The following is an 18396-nucleotide window of genomic DNA, read 5'->3' on the forward strand; positions in this document are numbered from 1 at the left end:
CTTCCTCCGGGTCTGTAGGCCATGGCATGAGTGCTCCTAGTAGTAGAGTGGAGGGAAAGCCTTGTGAACTTCGTCCCGTGTTTTTAAGAACCAATAATTTGGTTCCAGATGTGTTAGAGGATCTTTTGTACTGAGGTTTTTAAAACCCTTTTCTTGCCAGCTTTACTTGGGTTTACCAAGCCTTGATTGGACAGGCCAGTCAACAGTCCACAGGCACCATCCCTAAGCGTCCCCCCCCCCCCCCCCGCCCCAGGGCTGTCTTTATGCCGAACCTTCAGGGTGTCGCCTGACCTTGTCCGTGCCCTTTGCTAAAAGCATCTTCCTGTGCGGAATGGAACCATAACGAGGCCTGTGCCTCATGCCTTGCTGCCTGCAGAGCAAAGAAACTGCCTTTTCTTTTTGAACCTTAAGCGAGAAGCCAGGCACTAACTTGGCTGGCCCAGGAGCAAAGCCTCCTGCTGACCGATTCCAAGTGCTCGGGAAGCAAGCAAGGGCGTGACTGGCAGGCGGTCCTCGTCCCCGGCGGATGGCTCGGGGCAGCGCTCTGACAGCCGGAAGCTGTGTGCATGATGCTGGTGCTTGACCATGACACGAAGTCTCATCCTTAAAAACTGTGTTGTACTTCACAATCCTGGACTGTTGCTTCAAGTAAACAAATGTACAAATTTTGAAATACTGTGTCCTGTGTCATCTTTTTGAGACCGGTTGGGTGTTCTACCTGGCTAGTGGCTTTTTCCTTGTTACTACAAATCCTCTGCTCAGGGATCGGTCACTCAAGTGAAAACCCGTGAAGGCCGAGGCAAGTGGGCTTCTCTCTGAAGACAGTTCTCTAAAGCAGCCCGTTTCAGTTCAAAATGCCAAAATGATCATGACCTCTGATATCTGTGGCAATAAAATTCAGGGATCATGAGATGAACTGATATCTAAAATAATTATTAGCCAATATGCTGTATGTCTGACCCTGCTACTACCTACCCTTCGTGCTGGGTGTAACGGACTGTACACCCAGCACAGAGTCCAACCTGCAAGGTGCTTCTCACTGGTGGGTGGTCAGAGAGGGGAGCTCCAAAGGAAGGAAGGGTCCACGTTAATTAGAAGGGGACAGAGTGGGGGCGGGGGGAATCAGTCCCTTTGAATGATACGGAGACAGCTGGGTTCTAGGGAGAAAGCTCTAGGCCCGTGGTCGGCAAACTGCGGCTCTTTGGCCCCTTGAGTGTGGCTCTTCCACAAGATACCATGGCCTGGGCGAGTCTATTTTGAAGAAGTGGCGTTAGAAGTTTAAGTTTAAAAAATTTGGCTCTCAAAAGAAATTTCAATCATGTACTGTTGATATTTGGCTCTGTTGACTAATGAGTTTGCCGACCACTGCTCTAGCCAACATGCTCTATCAAATGTCTAAATTGGGCATTATTAGACCCATCGGTACTACTGACCAGATGTATTTTGTTGGCTTGTCATTCGGGACTCAATTTCCTAACTTAAAAAGTGGCACTTTTTGCTCTGGCCGGTTTGGCTCAGTGGATAGAGCGTTGGCCTGCGGACTGAGGGGGGTCCCAATTCTGGTCAAGGGCAGGTACCTCGGTTGCAGGCTCCTCCTCGGCCCTAGTTGGGGCGCCTGCCAATTGATGTGTCTCTCCCCCTCCCTTACATTCTCTAAATATCAATGGAAGGGTATCCTTGGGTGACGATTAACAACAACAACAAAACAATAATTTTAAAATGTTTTTAAAAAGTGACACTTTTGATGAACGAGGTCACCTCTTAAACCCCTCCCATGATCGGGATGACCGAGGATAGTGTAACCACATACCCATTTGAACGACTGGGCATCTCTGGGCACAAGAGGAGTGTTTACAGGTTGTGGGGTGTTAAGTTCCTCAGTGTAAAGCACACGAGCCTGAGTTACGGCTTCTCTCATGACTTCGGCGGTAGGGAACCAGCACCCTTCTCTCAGTGAAGGTGGGGCTCCCGGAAAGATATGTCCCTGATTTGTGTCACCACTTATGATTTGGGGATTTATCTCCATAATCTATGGAGATAAATGCCTAATCAAAATTAAGGTGTTCTGAGGGAAGGACAGTTCTGCCTGTCATTTTGCTATGAGCAAAATTACATGGAATTTCCTAAAATAATTTACATAGAATTTCCTAAAATTCCATGTAAACGTGTTTGCTAAGGTTCAAGTTTCCAGTTAGAAAGTTTAGGGTCTAGAAAGTGAAGCTGAATGATCTTACAATGATGGCTAGAATGGACAGCGTGGACTTTTCGCCTAGTTTGTACAACGTCAGTGGCTTAGTAAAGGGGGGAAAGAGACAAGTTCTCAGTATTTAGTGCTTGGGCAGTAAATGCTTCCTCTTTTTAAGCGTGTTTATGAGTCATCTGAGAATGAATGAAACGCCAGGCTCCTTGGTAATGCGTCTGTTGCAGTGGTTTGGAAGTATTGGGGCGCTCAGAGGGGGACCTATACTTGGATACAGTCAGGAAACGGAACGAAATCTACAAAAGGGGGCGTTACTTCAGCATTTTCCAGAGGGGATAGCACGGCGTCAGTGCCACACAGAAAGGCCAGTCGGTTCCCCGAGCTTGACCGAAGCTCTTCCCGGTGGGACTGGGTTTCAAAGCAGCAGGTGTGTGAATTCCTTTCTTAGGAGCCTGATTCACCCAACACACTCACTGACTTCAGTTTCGGGGAGCCCCGAGATCCTGCCTCGGGTGGGCGCTGCCTTCTCGGGAGGCCCGGCTGCCGGGCTGCAGGCGTGGGATCGGGGCTCGGGGCTCGGGGCTCGGGGCTCGGGGAGGTGGAGCGGCCGCGCCGGGGTCAGGAGCCGCGCTCCTCGTGAGAAGAGGCGCCTCCGTCTTCAATGGCCCCCGCAGGGCCCTGGTAACGTCTGCGGCGGCGGCTGAAGACCGGGAAGGCGACCCCCTCCGCCACCCGCGCCGCGGCCGGGGCCGGGGTTGGGGTTGGGCCTCGCGCGCCCCGCGGCCCCGCCCACCCGCGGCTCCGGAAGCGGCGGCCCGCGCGCGCGCCCCACTCGCCACTCGCTCGCCCGGCTCGGCCGCCCTTTCGGATCCCATTTCGGCCCCGGCGCTTGGGCGATGGCGATGGCGATGGCGGCGGCGCGGCGCGCGCGGCCCGTGCGGGTGCTGGTGGACATGGACGGCGTGCTGGCCGACTTCGAGGGCGGCCTCCTGCGGGCCTTCCGCCACCGCTTCCCCGAGGAGCCGCACGTGCCGCTGGAAGAGCGCCGCGGCTTCTTCGCCCGCGAGCAGTACCGAGCCCTGCGGCCGGACCTGGCGGTAGGGAGTGGGGGTGGTGGGCGCAGCGCGGCCGCCCCGGGAGCGGGGAGCCCTACCCCACAGGCGCCCGGAGGGGAATCCTTGACCTCAAAGTCCGCCTGAGCGGGAACTCGGACCCCACAGGACACCTACCAGTGGGGAGCCCTCCGCTGGGGCCGGACGGTCTCTGCTCCATTTCCCGAGACACCCCCTTCCTGTTTCTAATTAGCAAAACTAACTTCAGACACACAGTTCACACCGGATAGGAACAGCTTCCCACGCCCGCCCCCCAACACCTGACTTTGAGGTCCCCGCTGGGGCTAGATCTGCTGAGGCAGAGCCAGGATGGGAACACTGTATCTTTCAGGACAAAGTCGCCAGTGTGTATGAAACCCCAGGCTTTTTCCTAGGCTTGCAGCCCATCCCTGGAGCCTTGGAAGCCATGCACGAGATGCACGCCATGCACGAGTGAGGGAGTGAGGGAGTGAGGGAGTGAGGGAGTGAGGGAGGCGGGCAGGGGCGGGAGGGGGGGCGGGGGCTGGCCCCACCCTGACTAACCGGCCTTCCCTGCAGCACCGAGGTCTTCATCTGCACCAGCCCCCTGATGAAGTATGAACACTGTGTGGGTGAGAAGGTGCGGCTGCCCCAGCGCCTCGAGACAAATTTCCCTTCCTAAGTCTTGGTTCTAAAGAAACCAGCAGAAACCCAGGAGGCGTGGGGCGGGGGAGAGGGGAGCCGCCTCTATCAAAGGCCACAGACCCCACTCACTGCTTCCTCACTGGCCTGAATTCAGGGGCCTCGAGGCCCCACTGACAGACCTGTGCCCCCTACACAGTACTCCTGGGTGGACAAGCACCTGGGACCCCAGTTTGTGGAACGCATCATCGTGACGAGAGACAAGACGGTGATCTTGGGGGACCTGCTCTTCGATGACAAGGACACCATTCTAGGTTGGGTCGGTTTTCCTTGGGCGCCTCCAGGCGTCTGGCCTGCGGGGATTGGGGAGAGGGAGCAAAAACCTCCCGTTTACGGACTGCTTGCTGCCTTTCTCCCGTGTCCTGTCCCAGGCCAAGAGGAGACCCCGGCCTGGGAGCACATCTTGTTCACCTGCTGTCACAACCAGCACCTGGCCCTGCCCCCCCCCAAGAGACGGCTGCTTTCTTGGAGCGACGACTGGAGGGAGATCATAGAGAGCAAGCGGGAAACCGCCGCCGTGGCCCCAGGGCGGTGGACAGTCATTAAAGGGAAGGATGACAGGCCAGCGGGGAAACCCAGCAGAGCTAAGTGACAGGGCGGCGTCGCGGTGACCCCAGTGCTGGGGAGCGGGGAGGCACAGCAACCTCTCTCCCAGGCCCGCCACCTGGCATCTCCCGAGATGGCGGGCACGGAAGCACGGTGGGAAAGGGAAAGCAGTCGGGACCCTCTCAATAAACAGTTTGGCTCGCTGCTCGGTCCAGGCTCTTTATTTGGGAAAGGAGAGCGCAGGCACCGAGGGCTGCAGTTGGATGAGGCTGATAGAGGCCTCCCCCCTCTCCAGGGGCCCCAGGACCGGCCCCACCGCCACACCCCCTGGCCAGTCCTCTGGCAGTTGCCTTCCCTTAGTCACGTGAGAGGTCAACCTTAAGGGAGTACAGGTGACCAGGACTCCCCCCTGCTCCTGAACCCCAGCCTTCCATGGGTGTCCCACACCCCTTCCCTGTGCTGACCAGCATACACTGGACTACGAGCCACACACTTTAGGTCAGTATCTGGTCCTCTGTCTCCCTGAGCACCACTCTACCTGCATCCCCAAAGCCTCCCGAGATGCATTTCCAGGGGCAAGGACCTTGCAGGGCGGGGGGGGGGGGGGGGAGAGGGTGGAGATAAGACGCAGCTCAAAGGGCTTGTGCCTGTATTCTGAAGCCATCACCCTCCTGGCCTGGGTCTTAATGCCTGATGGTCACGTTAACAGTCATTGGGCTGCGTCACCCAAGGGCAGGGACCACGTCTTCATCCTTGAAGCCCTCCCACTGAGCCTGGCACATAGGCCTGTGTGGATCAATGGTTAGTCCTGGGCCACAGAGTTCTCTAGGCCAGCATCCACTGTGCGCAATGCCCAGCTACCCGGAGCCTCGAGACGGTTTGAACAACAAGGCTCCTCATTCCTATTCCTCAAAATGACTCCAGACCCTCTGAAGGAAGCCTGGCCCCCTCCTCAACTGCGGGCGGTTTCCCGAAGCCCAGGCCCAGCGGCTCTCGGGAGAACCAGCTTCTGCCAAAGCCCTGGATCTGGATCTGGGGCCCAGGCTGCTCCTTACAGGAGGGAGAGCCTGGCAGGGGGTGGGTCCGTGGCAGGCCCTTGGCCGGCCCTGGTTGAGGACAGCCTAGGAAGCGGGCCCTGCCTCTGGCTTCCTCCTCCACATCTCAAAGTCGGACTTCCTCCACTCCTAACGCCCGCCTCACGGTCAGAACCTGTCAGGCTCAGGAAACTCACCTTGGAAACGGCTGAACAGGCACCAGCTGGGGAGAAAGCGCGCCCTGGGAGCCACGCCGCTCCTGCTTCCCAGCCCCCACCAGGATTCCGGTCTTGCCTCCCGCAGGGAGAGAACCAGGGCCTGGCGGTCTCCGTGGGTCAGGGCTGCTGCGGGGCCTCGGTCCTTGGCAGTGGGATACCCAGGGCGGAGTGAGCCGGCCGGCGGCGGGCTTCGGCCACCTGGCTCGGGGAACAGAAGTCTTCCAGGAAGATCTGGGCCAGGTTCCGGAGCCTCGTGTTGGCCGAGAGAGAGAAGCGCAGCATGCACTGGACCACGGGCATGGCCGTCAGCTCGGGGTGGGAGCCGGGGCCCGGCGAGCTCAGGTACATGATGGTGGTGACCGCGGACAGCACCGTCTCCTCGTTGGGACTGGACAGGCAGCTGATGATGAGCGGGAGGCCCCCCGCCTGCAGGATATGCTCCTTGTTGGCCCTGTCAGAGCACAGGTTGCAGAGGCCTCCTGGGAGAGAGCAAGGTAAGTCTGGGTGCTTCAGCCCGGCCTCCTCCCTTCTCCCCTTTCTGCTTCTCTCTGCCCACTGGGGCTCAGGGAAGAGGCCAGGCCTGTGAGAAGGTGGCCCAGGGACAAGGATCCAAAGCCCATTCAGGTTTCCAGAAAGGCCGGCCTGCCTGCCACAGCCTAGCCTGCAAGTGGGTCCGGCCAGTTCAATGGTTGATACACTTTCCCTTTGTTTAAAGTAAAAAACAGTCACCAACCCTGGGACCTTTTGGCCCCAGATCTTCACAAACTGCCACCCTCTTGCTGGTAACCAGCACTCACTGCTCCCTCACCAGTGAGGGTTCCCTGGAGCACCCCACTAGCCACTCCCCGCCATGTCTGGGGGACTCCTCACCACCCCAATCCATTTTCTCCTTGTGCTCAGAACACTTGAGAAAGCGTCTTTGTGGAGCGTTTTCCTGTCACTGCCTGCCAAGCCCCACCAGCAGGTGCGTGTCTGCGATCAAGACCTCAGCTTCCTCTTGCATCCCAGCCACCCAACGACTTGCCACCCAGACTGAGGAAGACCCGGAAACTTGGGGGCCACGTGAGCCACGGCCGCATCGGCAAGCACAGGAAGCACCCGGGAGGCCGAGGTGATGTGGGTGCCTGGCATCATCACAGGATCAGCCTCCAGGGGTACCACCGGGGTTCCTTTGGGGAGACTGGTGTGAGGCATGAGCACTTAGAGGACCCAGAGCTTCTGCCCCGCTGTCAACCTCGATAATCCCTGGGGCGTGGTCAGTGAGCAGAAGAGTGGAGCTGTTATCACTGACGTGCGATCCCTACTGAGTCCTGGGGAAGGGGGGCTCCCACAGCAGCCTGTCACCATGGACGCCAAGTTCTTCAGCAGAAGGGCTGCGGAGAAGATTAAGGGGGGTGTGTGTGTGGCCTGATAGTTTTTTGTTGTTGTTTTTTAAATACATTTTTATTGATTTCAGAGAGGAAGGGAGAGAGATAGAAGCATTAAGGATGAGAGAGAATCACTGATCAGCTGCCTCCTGCACGCCCCCCCCCCCCCCCCTCCGCCCCAAGGAATCAAGCTCGCATGTGCCTGGGCATGTGCCCTGACCAGGAATCAAACCATCACCTCCTGGTTCATAGGTCCACGCTCATTCACTGAACCACCCAGGCCGGGCTGTGTCCTGATAGTTTGAAGCCACATGGAGGGCAGTTCATTAAATGTTCACACGTTCTTTAGTTTAAAAAGAAAGAACAAGCCTCAGCTGTCTAATTCAGTGCCTGACCCACGGGGCACTCCACGAATATCTGCTGGAAGGTTTTAAAGCAGTGAGGGGAGGAAAGGGTGGACCTGCAGAGGGTTGGGGGCTGCTTGGGATGGCTCCCTGAGACCCAGCCCACCTTGGACCCCCCCGCCCCCCCCCCCGGAGTTCTGGATCTGGGCTGTGGCTCCCAGACAGGTACATCGGAGGGAGGCAAGGGGCTGAGTGGCGTTCCTGAAATCAGGAGGAGAGGGAGAGAAGGCTCTGATGGAGAGGTCCCTCCCTACTGGACACTCACAGGCCTTCCTGTCAATCTTCCCTCTGTGCCCATTCACCCCAGTGTAGCACTGTTAATGAATCGCAATGTAAATAGCTGTGTTTTCCGATGGTCTTAGGCGACCCTGCTAGCGGTTCTCAAGCTATGGGTTGCGACCCACAGGTTGAGAACCGCTGCTGTAGAGCCTAAGACCATCGGAAAACACAGCTATTTACATTGCGATCCATTAACAGTAGCAAAGTTACAGTGATGAAGTAGCAACGAAAATAATTTTATGGTTGGGGGTCCCCACAACATGAGGAACTGCATTAAAGGGCCGCGGCATTAGGAAGGTGGGGAACCACTGACCTAGAAGCTCCAAGGACAGCTAGCCCTGCTGTGGGCAGGTGCCAGGCTGGACTAGGAATGGGGACAGGTGCAAATGCTCGGGAGGCCTCAGGCTTCTCGGACACACCTGCCCCTCTCTCCTGCCTCGAGAGCGTGAACCAGCCTCCGGCCCACCCTGCAGACGCAACCCAGGGTGGGGATGGGACTTACCTCGCTGTAAAGCAGGAGGCAGGGAGGACTACCTCCCCTCTGGCCGTTAGTCATCATCACACCCAGGAGTGCCTGGGCGGGACACTGCCTCCAAAGCCAGGGCAGAACCAGGTGGCAAGCCCTGCAGGGTGGGGGCGGGAGGAGGCCTCAGGAGAGCAGGCCCCACCTGTGCCCACGTGCAGGCCTGGGAGCCTCTAAAGATGGATCAGGTACGGCCAGAGCCCACAACTGCCTGGGTCCAAACACGGGGGGGGGGGGGGGGGCTCTTTTATAAAGGCTCCAAACTAGAAACAACTCAAATCTCCAACAGGTGAATGGATGAATACATTGGGCACATTCATTCAAAAACACAAACTAGCCCTGGCCGGGTGGTGGGTTAAAGCGTTGTCCCGTTCACCAAAAGGTTGCGGGTTCGATTCCCAGTGAGGGCACATAGCTAGGTTGTGGGGTTCTATCCCTGGTGGGAGCTCGTACGGGAGGCAAATGATGATGTTTCTCTCCCCCCGGCCCCCCACCTTCCCTGTCTCTCTAAAAACAGTAAAACATATCCTTAGGTGAGGATTAAAAAAAATCAATACCCTAACCATTGGGATGAATCTCAAAAACATTTGTGGAAGAAAAGAGGGCCACATACTAAATGTGCACAGTGGGCCCTCAAACGCAGAGATGGAGAGGAACCGCAGGATGACCTGAACATAAAAATTCCGAACTAAAAGTGGGTCACGGCGAGCAGTCACATCCTAGGCCTATAGCTTCCTTGACGAAGGTCAGTCTTCATCTTAAGTGAGCCTGTCTGCTGTCTTTTTTGCATGTGAGAAACATACCACCTTTCCGTGTAATTTTTTTCTGACCCCTCAGGGCACAACCGCAGCATCAGAGCAGGGACCACAGAACCCCTCATTGTTATCTTGTTGCCCACATACTACCTCTACGTGCTGTAAATGTTTCCTATCCGGTACCCACCAATGTAAAGAAGTGTCCCCCTGTTTTATCCTTTATCCACTCAGAGATTCCCCACTTGGCTTTCTCCCACCTCCCTAAGCCACCACCAATGAATTTCATATAAACCCCCCCCCCTTACATCTCCTCCCTTGATTCTAATGTATAAAATAAGCTGTAAAACTGTCATTGTCTGGATCATGTTCTCAGTCCATTGAGATTTTGCTTCTCAGCAATCGTCAGTTTGGCTCAAATAAACTCCTAAAAATTCTCTACAGGTTTGATGTTTCTTAGGTCGACACATCGTTGAGTGAAAGAAACTAGACACAAGAGCACACATTCTGACTGGCCTGGCTGGTTCAGTGGTTGAGCGTGGACCCATGAACCAAGAGGTCACCAGATTGATTCCGGGTCAGGGCATATGCCAGGGACTGCAGGCTCCATCCCCAGCAGGGGGCGTGCAGGAGGCAACCAATTGATGCTTCTCTCTCATCATTGATGTTTCTAACTCTCTTTCCCTCTCCCTTCCCCCTTGCCCTCTTCCTTGCCCTCTCTCTAAAATCAGTAAAAAAAAAAATATATAAAAAAAAAAATTTAAAGGTGTATACATCTGCATGATCCCACTAATATGAAGTTCAAGAACAGGCTAAAGTAATCCATGGGATAGAGGTTAGGTTAGTGGTTACCTTGGGGAGGGAGCCACTTAACTGGGAGCGGGCATGAGGGACCTTGCTAAAACCTGATTAGGGCTGGTTACATTGACATACATGTACTTAAGGTATATGCATTCCACTGTATGTTCACCAGGCTGCAACTTAAAAATGGTTACCAACCGAACACGAGAACAAGTTCGGACCGGCTGGTGAGCATGTTTTAGACAAACCAGACAGGAGAGAAGAAGAAAACAAGAGGCAAAAGAAGGGCCCTTCTAGACACACGGAGCCACAGAAACCCCTGGGAGAGGCAAAAGGGAACCCCCAAATGCGGCCTGGGATGAGGAAGCTGGAGGCTCTAAGAGGTCAGGCAGGTGACTCTGGGTCACACGACAAGTAGGGCCTTGTTGCTGGGAGAGCCAGGACTGTCCCAGGGATTAAATGAGGTCACGCTGACACATGCTTAGCCAGCACCTGGTGCCTGGAGGCGAGGCGGGGCCTGGGAGAGGTGGCCCAAGACATTACCATCTCTGAGGACCCGCCTACCCTGGGCTGGCCACCGTCCATCCCAAGTCAAAAACCTTCTTTTTTTTTTTTCTCGGGTTTTTGTTCTTGGGACTATTTGTTCTTGGGTTTTTACGTTAGCATCTTGAAAATGGTTCTTTCTGAAATTTCAGATTTGGGGGACATAACACTGTATTGAAAAAGCTACCATTATGTAGAAGGGAGGTGGGGGGCGGGGACAAATATATGTATATGCTCACATTTGCTGGTTCTTCGTGAGGAGAGGACTGTGGAAGAGACAGGAATGGAGGGAGACTTCTATAAACCCTGTAATCTAGTTTTGACTTAAACTGATGAATTTCATTTCTAGAAATTTATCCTATAGATACAGACCCACAAGTAAGAAATGAAACACCAATAAGGTGCCTATTGAAACACTGGTTGTTTTGGCAAAATGGAAAGCAGCTAAACACCCATCCCTAAGGGGCTGGCGAGGCCTCAGTGCCTCCATGCCAGGGAATAAACACCACGCCGCTTTACAAGAATGACTGACACTGCAGGTATGTCAAGATATGCTGCGAAGTATTAAAAAAAAAAAAAAAAAGGCAAGCAGAATATAGATACAGTATACCACATGTGCAGAACATGCAAAAATATATTCATAGATATATATACGTTTGTAAATTCCAAAAAATATTTAAAAACGAGTAACAGCCGAAACCGGTTTGGCTCAGTGGATAGAACGTCAGCCTGCGGACTTGAAGGGTCCCAGGTTTGATTCCGGTCAAGGGCATGTACCTTGGTTGCGGGCACATCTCCAGTGGGGGGTGTGCAGGAGGCAGCTGGTCGATGTTTCTCTCTCATCGATGTTTCTAACTCTCTGTCCCTCTCCCTTCCTCTCTGTAAAAAATCAATAAAATATATTTTTTTAAAAAACAACAACAAAAAACGAGTAACAGTGGTGAGCTACAGAGAAGGTTAGAGAGGGAGTTACCTTTCACTACCTTTTATATTTTGTACCATGTGAATCAATTATGCATTCACATAAATTAATAACAAACACGCATACGTGCACACGCACATTCTCTCTCTCTCTCTCTTTCTCTCTCTCTCTCACACACACACACACACATGCACACACACTTACTTGTGCCTAGAACTAAGAGATGGGGAGTTGGGTCTCTGTAAGTCAGGAAAGATGGTGGAGGCTGCCCTCGTCCCCATGAGGCCAGCCCGGGGCCAGCCTTCGGAGCCAGTGAGGAAGGGACTAGTGGGCGAGAACCTCACCACCACCTCCCTCCTGTAAGGGAAACCTGCCCCCGGTGGATGGCCGAGGAACTTCTCCTTCAGCAGAAAGCTGTGGGACCGCAGGAGCCCAGGATGTACAGGGGAGCCAGAGGCTGAGGACGGAGCAAGGGCTCTGTGGTGGGCAGACCCAGTTGGAACCCGTTCTGCCACTGAGGATTTGGGTGACCAGAGCAAGCAACTCCATTTCTCTAAGCCTTGGTTTCTTCATCAGTAAAATGGGCAGAGAGAATGAAATAATGTGATTGAGGCCCCTCCCTGGTGCACAATAGATGTGGATCAACAATGCACCTGTCCACAGCCCCAGAGGCTGGCACAGGGCCATACCTGCAAACCACACACACAGCAAAGGGCTGACACGTGCAGGTCCACTGAACAAAGATAAAGCAAATGCCTGGGTAACCAGCCCCGAGGTCAAGAACTAGAACACTGTCAGCAATCCAGAGCCTGTGTCCCTTCCTGATCCAATTCTCTCCCTCAGGTAAACACCTTCCTGGTTTGTAATAATTTAGTAACATAATTTTTACTAAGCAGACCTTTTAACTTAAAATATAGGGTTTTTAAAGAAGTCTCCCTCCATCCCCATCTCTTCCACACATCCCTAAACACTATAGTCCATTTCTTTTTTTTTTAAATATATTTTATTGATTTTTTACAGAGAGGAAGGGAGAGGGATAGAGAGTTAGAAACATCGATGAGAGAGAAACATCGATCAGCTGCCTCCTGCACACCTCCCACTGGGGATGTGCCCGCAACCAAGGTACATGCCCTTGACCGGAATCGAACCCGGGACCCTTCAGTCCGCAGGCCGACGCTCACCCACTGAGCCAAACCAGCTAGGGCTATAGTCCATTTCTGCCTGTTTTGGGGGACTTTATAGAAATGGAATCACACTGTATGTATTATTGTGTCTCGCACCATTCGCTTACCGTTACAGTTTATAACATTATTGCCCTAGCCCGTTTGGCTCAGTGGATAGAGCATCGACCCGCAGACTGAAGGGTCCCAGGTTCGATTCTGGTCAAGAGCACATTATCAGAGTTGCAGGCTCGATCCCTGGCCCTGAGCAGGGTGTGTGCTGGAGAGACCCAACCAATCGATGGGTCTCTCTCATATGGATGTTTCTCTCTTTGTCTCTCCTCCTCCCTTACACTCTCTTTAAAAATCAGTGAAAAAATATCCTCGGTAAGGATCAACAAAAAAGTAAATTTAAAAAAATTTATAACATTATTGCATGTAGTTGCTGACTGTTCATTTGCCTTGCTAAATAGTAGCAACATCCCACAATATCGGTATCCATTCTACTGTTTACTGTTTCTAGTTTGTGTCTGTTACAAGTTTGCTAGTGACATTTTTGCACACGTGTCTGGATATGTATGTGCCCTACTCGAATGACTGTAACTGCTGGGTCAGGGGGTATGCCTATCTTCAATTTTACTAGGAGAGGCCCCTGGGACTTATCTATGATACCTGCCTTTTTCTGAGCACCACCACCATCTAGTGGCAGCTACATGTATTACAGGAAATAGAGCACAGGAAAGAGATTTAACCTGAATTCTGGGAGGCAATCTATTTGAACCCTGTTTTAGTAACAAGACTGTCAAGTATTCTGTGATGTCCTGGGATTCAACCAGTTTTCACAGAAGTAGAGGATTCTCTCCCGGTCCCTCTATGTCTCCATACAGCATCTAAGATGGTGCTGGTGTGCACCCGCAGCATATAGGATGCCTGAGACTCAACCCATGGTGCTTTGGGCAAACATTTCCAAATTAATGCCAAAGGCTGCCAGAGTTTTTATGTGGGGCAGAAGCTCGGAATACTCATTCAAGTATTTGCTGAGATCCTGGCTTTATATCTGGTTCCCCATAATTCACTCACTTCCCACGCCCTGCCTACCTTGAGCAGTACCATCTCCTGGTGACAGTTCCGCGTAAAACCTGGGCCAGGGATGACTTGCCACCAGACCCATCCCAGCGATATGCTGGAGGTGGCAGGTGCCGTGGGAACCAGAGGAGAAGACACACTGGACTTTGAGCATTGGCTCCGGCAGCGGGGTCCCCTGGGCTCACAATTTGGGTCCAGGAAGATGGGGTAAACTCCTGGCTCCAGTTACAGCTCAGTGTGAGCCTCAGGCAATGGGACTCACCTCGCTGAGGTGCTGTTTCATCACCGGTACAGAGGGCTCGGTACCACGTGCCTGCGGTTGGTGGCCAGTCCTCTGCACCTATTGGGCCCTCTCTCACCTTCTCCAGACCAAAAGGCCAGAGCATTCAAGACAGCAGCGGAGGTAAGCAAGGCTGGGCTCTGCCCTCATGGAGATCACCATCTCAGACCTGCCACCGGATAAAGGATTCAGAACGACAGAGCGCAGCAGAGCCTCTCAACGGCAGAGTAAGCGCTGACCGTGTTTCCCATTGAGCACCAGACACATTAAGAGAAAACAGAATGACAGCAGTAACCAGATCCTCTTCTAAGTGACACTGGCTCTCCTTCCAGTCACCCACAATAAGGAAAAGAGAAATTGAATCTGCAGGGGATCCCGTGAAGAGATTCAATGCCGAGAAAGCCACTGCTCTTGGGATTCAGAACCTTGCTCTGGTGGGAAGGAGGGAGAGAAAAAAAAAAAGAGCAAAAGGTGGCTGGGAGAAGAAAACTGGGAAGTTGCCCAGGAGAGTAAGAACTCAGGGCAGGGCCAAAACCGGTTTGGCTCAGTGGATAGAGCATCGGCCTGCGGACTGAGGGATCCCGGGTTCGATTCCGGTCAAGGGCATGTACCTTGGTTGCGGGCACATCCCCAGTGGGAGGTGTGCAGGAGGCAGCTGATCGATGTTTCTCTCTCATCGATATTTCTAGCTTTCTATCCCTCTCCCTTCCTCTCTGTAAAATATCAATAACATATATTAAAAAAAAAAAAAAGAACTCAGGGCAGGCCCACATCCCCCGGAGCTCCGGCACCGAGGGCCGGGACCTCAGAGTGCTCCTGCTTGGTGCCTGATGCTGTGAAAACTTTTCTTGGGTCACTGCTCTTTTTAGGCAACTTTTCTCCGGAGTCAAAAGCTTGAGTGGGAGGAGTCTATCACTCCCAGGTGAGGTTTAGCCACGTGCTTCTGCAGGGGCCACTGTCACCATTCAGATGTGGGAAGCTGCGGAGCCGAGTTACAAAAAGGGAGGGGATGGAGGACTGACACTGGCGAAAATCTCCAAGTAGCAATCTTTTAGGATATTTATTTAGCGTAATAATCTTCCAGAGGGGCAAAGACATACACTAGCACCACTCTCTTAGACCCGGGCCCCTGGGGCTCCTGCCCCTGGCCCAGCTCTAGCGGGACTCACTCTGGCCCTCTCCACAGGCCAAAGAAATCCAGGGAGCCCACCCAAAGTCCTCCCTTCCCCACACCAGGCCCTGAACCTCCTCCCACAGCACATGGGCCTTTCCTGGATTCCTGACTCCGAGGGTGAACCCCACTGTTAGTGTGCACACTCCTAAGTGCAAGGAGAGGCCACAGGCAGGGGTGTGGGGGGGGTGTGAACACAGTTGGGATGTCCACACACGTGTGTGAAGACCTATCGAGCTGAGAAGATCAGGGGTGACCTCATCTGAACTCTAGCCACAATACCACAAACATTAGGGCATTAGGGGCAGACATGGATGGTCTCTCAAAATTTTCAATCACACTCACCTATGATGTATTTGGCGGGGGGCGGGGCGGGAAGTGTTACTTGATTCTATCAAGGCTTTCAATCTAATTTCTAGGTTACAGGAAATTAAGGGGGACGGAGGAAAACACTAAATAACACCATGTAGAGACAGACTGAGGTCTAAGGAATGTAAGAACCAGATTAGTTGAATGGATTCTGGCTTACACAAACCAACAAAAAAAATGTCCTTCTGGCCCCAGTCAAGAAAAAGCAACAACAAAAAGTCCTTTGGGGAATTATGAGGTAAATTTGCAATAGTTGGGTATTAGGTGACAATGAAATTATTATTAAAGGCTTCTTTCCCTACATAGATAAGATTCCTTTCACTATATAAAAATGTTATTTTTAAACATATATATTTTTATTGATTTCAGAGAGGAAGGGAGGAGATAGAAACATCAGTGATGAGAATCACTGATCAGCTGCCTCCTGCACGCCCCCCTACTGGGGACTGAGCCTGCAACCCTGGCATGTGCCCTTGACTGTAATTGAACCCAGGACCCTTCAGTCTGCAGGCTGACGCTCTATCTACTGAGCCAAACTGGCGAGGGCGAAAAATGTTATTTTTTAGAGATGCAGCTGAAAAAAATAATTTGTTTGCATTCAGAATAAATTCCAAACTCTTTCCCGCAGCCTAGAGCTAAACCCCTCCCTGCCATCTCTGGTGCTGCCACCGCTGTAACCTCACTTTGTTCCGGTCCCTGCTTCACTCGCCACAGTCCTGACACATCCGCCTTCCTCTGGATCCTCCTGCTTTAGGGTCTCCCACCCACCACCTACAGCCCCCATCTCCTATTGCTCTATCTTATCATCCTGTTTATGTCCTTCAGAGCCTCAGCTTTTTGGTTTGTTTGCCCACCATCTGCCTCCCCCTATTAGAAGGAACGTTCCCTGCGGCCAAAGACCTTTCCCCGACTTGTACGCCATCTCTCCAGCACTGAGGACAGGACCCTGCTTACACAGTTCATGCCCAATAACTATCTGTCCAGTGAATAATTTAACAGATCTTAGACCATAAGTCATTCTAAGTCACCTCTACTTTTCTTGATGTGAAAACATTAAAATAAAGATGTTTAAAAGATCACTCTAAATATTCTTCTCTCCAAGTGGCTTCAATCCATGCCTTCACTTACGATCTCATCTCTAAGCAGGTGGGAAGGCAGGCATGCAGAGGGTCCCTGGCCTGCGTGCCAGACCTGACCCAAGCTGGCTGGGACCCGGACCATGTGTGAACCCTGAGACCTCTTTCCCAACCACCCACTTCTGACTCGCTTATCCTACCACAGCCCGTCAGGCACCCGGGAGACCGTCCCATCCTTACCGATAGCGAACTCCACCAGGGTCTCATTCTCCTCCGACAGCGAATCGAGGAATAAGTCCAGGACCTGCAGCTGTCGCAGATACTGGTAATTGCTGGGGTCATAGGCGAAGTTGGCGAGGTTGGCCAGGACTTGCTCCTTGGCGTCTGCAGCGGAAAAGCGGCACTGGAGCCAGGTCCGGGGCGAGGGTCGCGGGCGGACCCCCGCCCTGTCCCCTGACCCCCACCCTGTCGCCCTCACCTTGGCTCTCCGTCTCCTGGAATTCCGTGACCAGCGCCTGCAGGTATCCCAGCCGCCCGACGTGGGGGTCTACCTTCGGCTTCTGGGCCATGGCCGGGGTGGCGGAGGGTGCACGGGGGACAGGCAGGAGAGGGCGGCGGACGAGGCCGGAAAGGCGGGCGAGAACCTCCCTGGGCCTCACTGGGCAAGGGCGGGCCCGGGCGGGCCCGGGCGGGATACCGGCCCCTTTCCTAGCTTCAGGCTGTGCAGCAATCTGCAGCTGGGATTGGGATGTGGTGTGATATCAGGACTGTGTGAGAGTTGGGCGTGAAAATCTAAACTGGGGCGCGGGGGACACGGAAGCAACAGGGCACCGGAGGAGGGAGCTGCACCACTCAGCCCCGAGCGGCTGGGTACGGTTTCCCGCTGGGTCCCGGACTTCCGGCGGAAGCCACGCTTAGCTCCGCCCCAGAGGGCGGGGCGGGGTTGGCCCGGGCGGACCAGGGGCGGGGCCGTCGTGGAGCTCGGCGCGCGTGCGCAGGAGACGTCCCGTCTCACCGTCCGAGCCCTAGGAGAGGGGCTGTGGATGCTTAGGGGAACACCTCTAGGGCCCTTAGGAGCCCAGAGGTGGCCGGTGTCGAGGCAGAACCACCACTAGATCCCCTTGCATCTGACGAGGGGGCACAGGCCAGCCTCCTCGACCAAAGGACGCCCCACTGGAGCGTGGGCGCCAGCTCCCTGAGGCCGTCCCCCCCGCCCCCTCAACACACACGGGTCCTTTTCCAAGAAGCCGGGCGAGCCTGGCACCCCATGCTCCCCAGCCCCGAGCTGAGCCCTCCACCTCTGGTCAGAAATATCGGGGACCGGGTAAGGCTGTTTGCCAGCCAGGTGGACAGGGAGCGCTGGGGCAGCGCCAACCGGTGGTAGGAACCTCTGTCCACCCAAATGTACCGTTTTGGCCGCTTTCTGGGTTGGGGAGCAGTCCTGGATGGTGAAGCCCTTCGGCCCGATTATTTCTTGGGGCTTCTCAGGAAGGTGGTGTGTGACCGGGACCTCATAGGCGCTGGGTTTATAAAGCGCCAGGGAAGGAGGTGGTCCCACCGCACTCCCACGGTGCTTGGAATGGGAAGGTAAAGGGGGCCTGGGCTGTGAGCTTCTTGAGGGCAAGGACCATGTGCCTTTGGCCCTGGGCCATTCTCCACCTGCTACAGCCCCATTGAGAGCAGGCCCCACATACACGGGCTCAGCTCCCTGTGCTCAGCCCCTGCCCGATGCACGCCCCCCGCCCCCCCGCCCCCCCCCCCCCCGGCCTGCATAGTTATGGCCATAGTCTGGGTGCTTGGATATCGAGGCTACTTCTTTGGGGACCGGATGCAACCTGGGGGGTGTACACTCAGCCACAGGTGGCCTGGGCGTTTCTCTGCCTCTGGCCGGAC

The 18396-nt window shown here is 54.2% G+C and overlaps 2 protein-coding genes across 8 annotated transcripts in view; one reads left to right on the plus strand and one right to left on the minus strand.

The window, feature by feature from the left end:
* The window catches only part of ARMC7 (armadillo repeat containing 7), a 29438-nt gene extending 12044 nt beyond the window's left edge, over positions 1–17394 (minus strand). The window contains exons 1-3 of one of the 5 annotated variants that reach the window (XR_013961038.1): positions 16982–17394; positions 16744–16887; positions 5750–6249 (exon numbers count right to left, since the gene is read on the minus strand). Coding sequence is in view for 4 of the 5 variants with exons in the window: in XM_080677230.1 (XP_080533356.1) it covers positions 5888–6249; positions 16744–16887; positions 16982–17072 (597 nt within the window). In the remaining variant the exon portion in view is untranslated. Of the gene's footprint in view, positions 1–4728; positions 6250–16743; positions 16888–16981 lie in introns of those variants that run through there. The other 4 variants (XM_080677230.1, XM_080677233.1, XM_080677231.1 and 1 more) reach the window with 4 other exon arrangements.
* Positions 2827–4723, plus strand: NT5C (5', 3'-nucleotidase, cytosolic). 3 transcript variants are annotated; one of them, XM_080677228.1, is made up of 5 exons: positions 2827–3297; positions 3644–3738; positions 3850–3910; positions 4112–4226; positions 4344–4723. In XM_080677228.1, exons 1-5 carry the CDS (start codon positions 3097–3099, stop codon positions 4562–4564), a joined length of 693 nt encoding a protein of 230 aa, XP_080533354.1. In that variant the 5' UTR covers positions 2827–3096; the 3' UTR covers positions 4565–4723. The 3 variants fall into 3 exon arrangements, with proteins under 3 accessions (XP_080533354.1, XP_080533353.1, XP_080533355.1); XM_080677227.1 differs by having other exon boundaries at positions 3644–3744; positions 4344–4722; XM_080677229.1 differs by having other exon boundaries at positions 3644–3744; positions 4289–4629.
* Positions 17395–18396: the final 1002 nt, after the last annotated feature.

Source organism: Plecotus auritus (assembly GCF_963455305.1).
Source record: "Plecotus auritus genome assembly, chromosome: 7".
In the NCBI taxonomy this organism is placed as follows: domain Eukaryota; kingdom Metazoa; phylum Chordata; class Mammalia; order Chiroptera; family Vespertilionidae; genus Plecotus; species Plecotus auritus.

Bases quoted from the DNA above. Each gene is read 5' to 3' on its own strand.
- NT5C (XM_080677229.1), top strand. From the start codon at position 3,097: ATGGCGATGGCGATGGCGGCGGCGCGGCGCGCGCGGCCCGTGCGGGTG. The intron at 3,745-3,849 runs GTGAGGGAGTGA...CCTTCCCTGCAG, and splicing joins GAGATGCACGCCATGCACGA to CACCGAGGTCTTCATCTGCA. The intron at 4,227-4,288 runs GTTGGGTCGGTT...GGGGAGAGGGAG, and splicing joins TGACAAGGACACCATTCTAG to CAAAAACCTCCCGTTTACGG.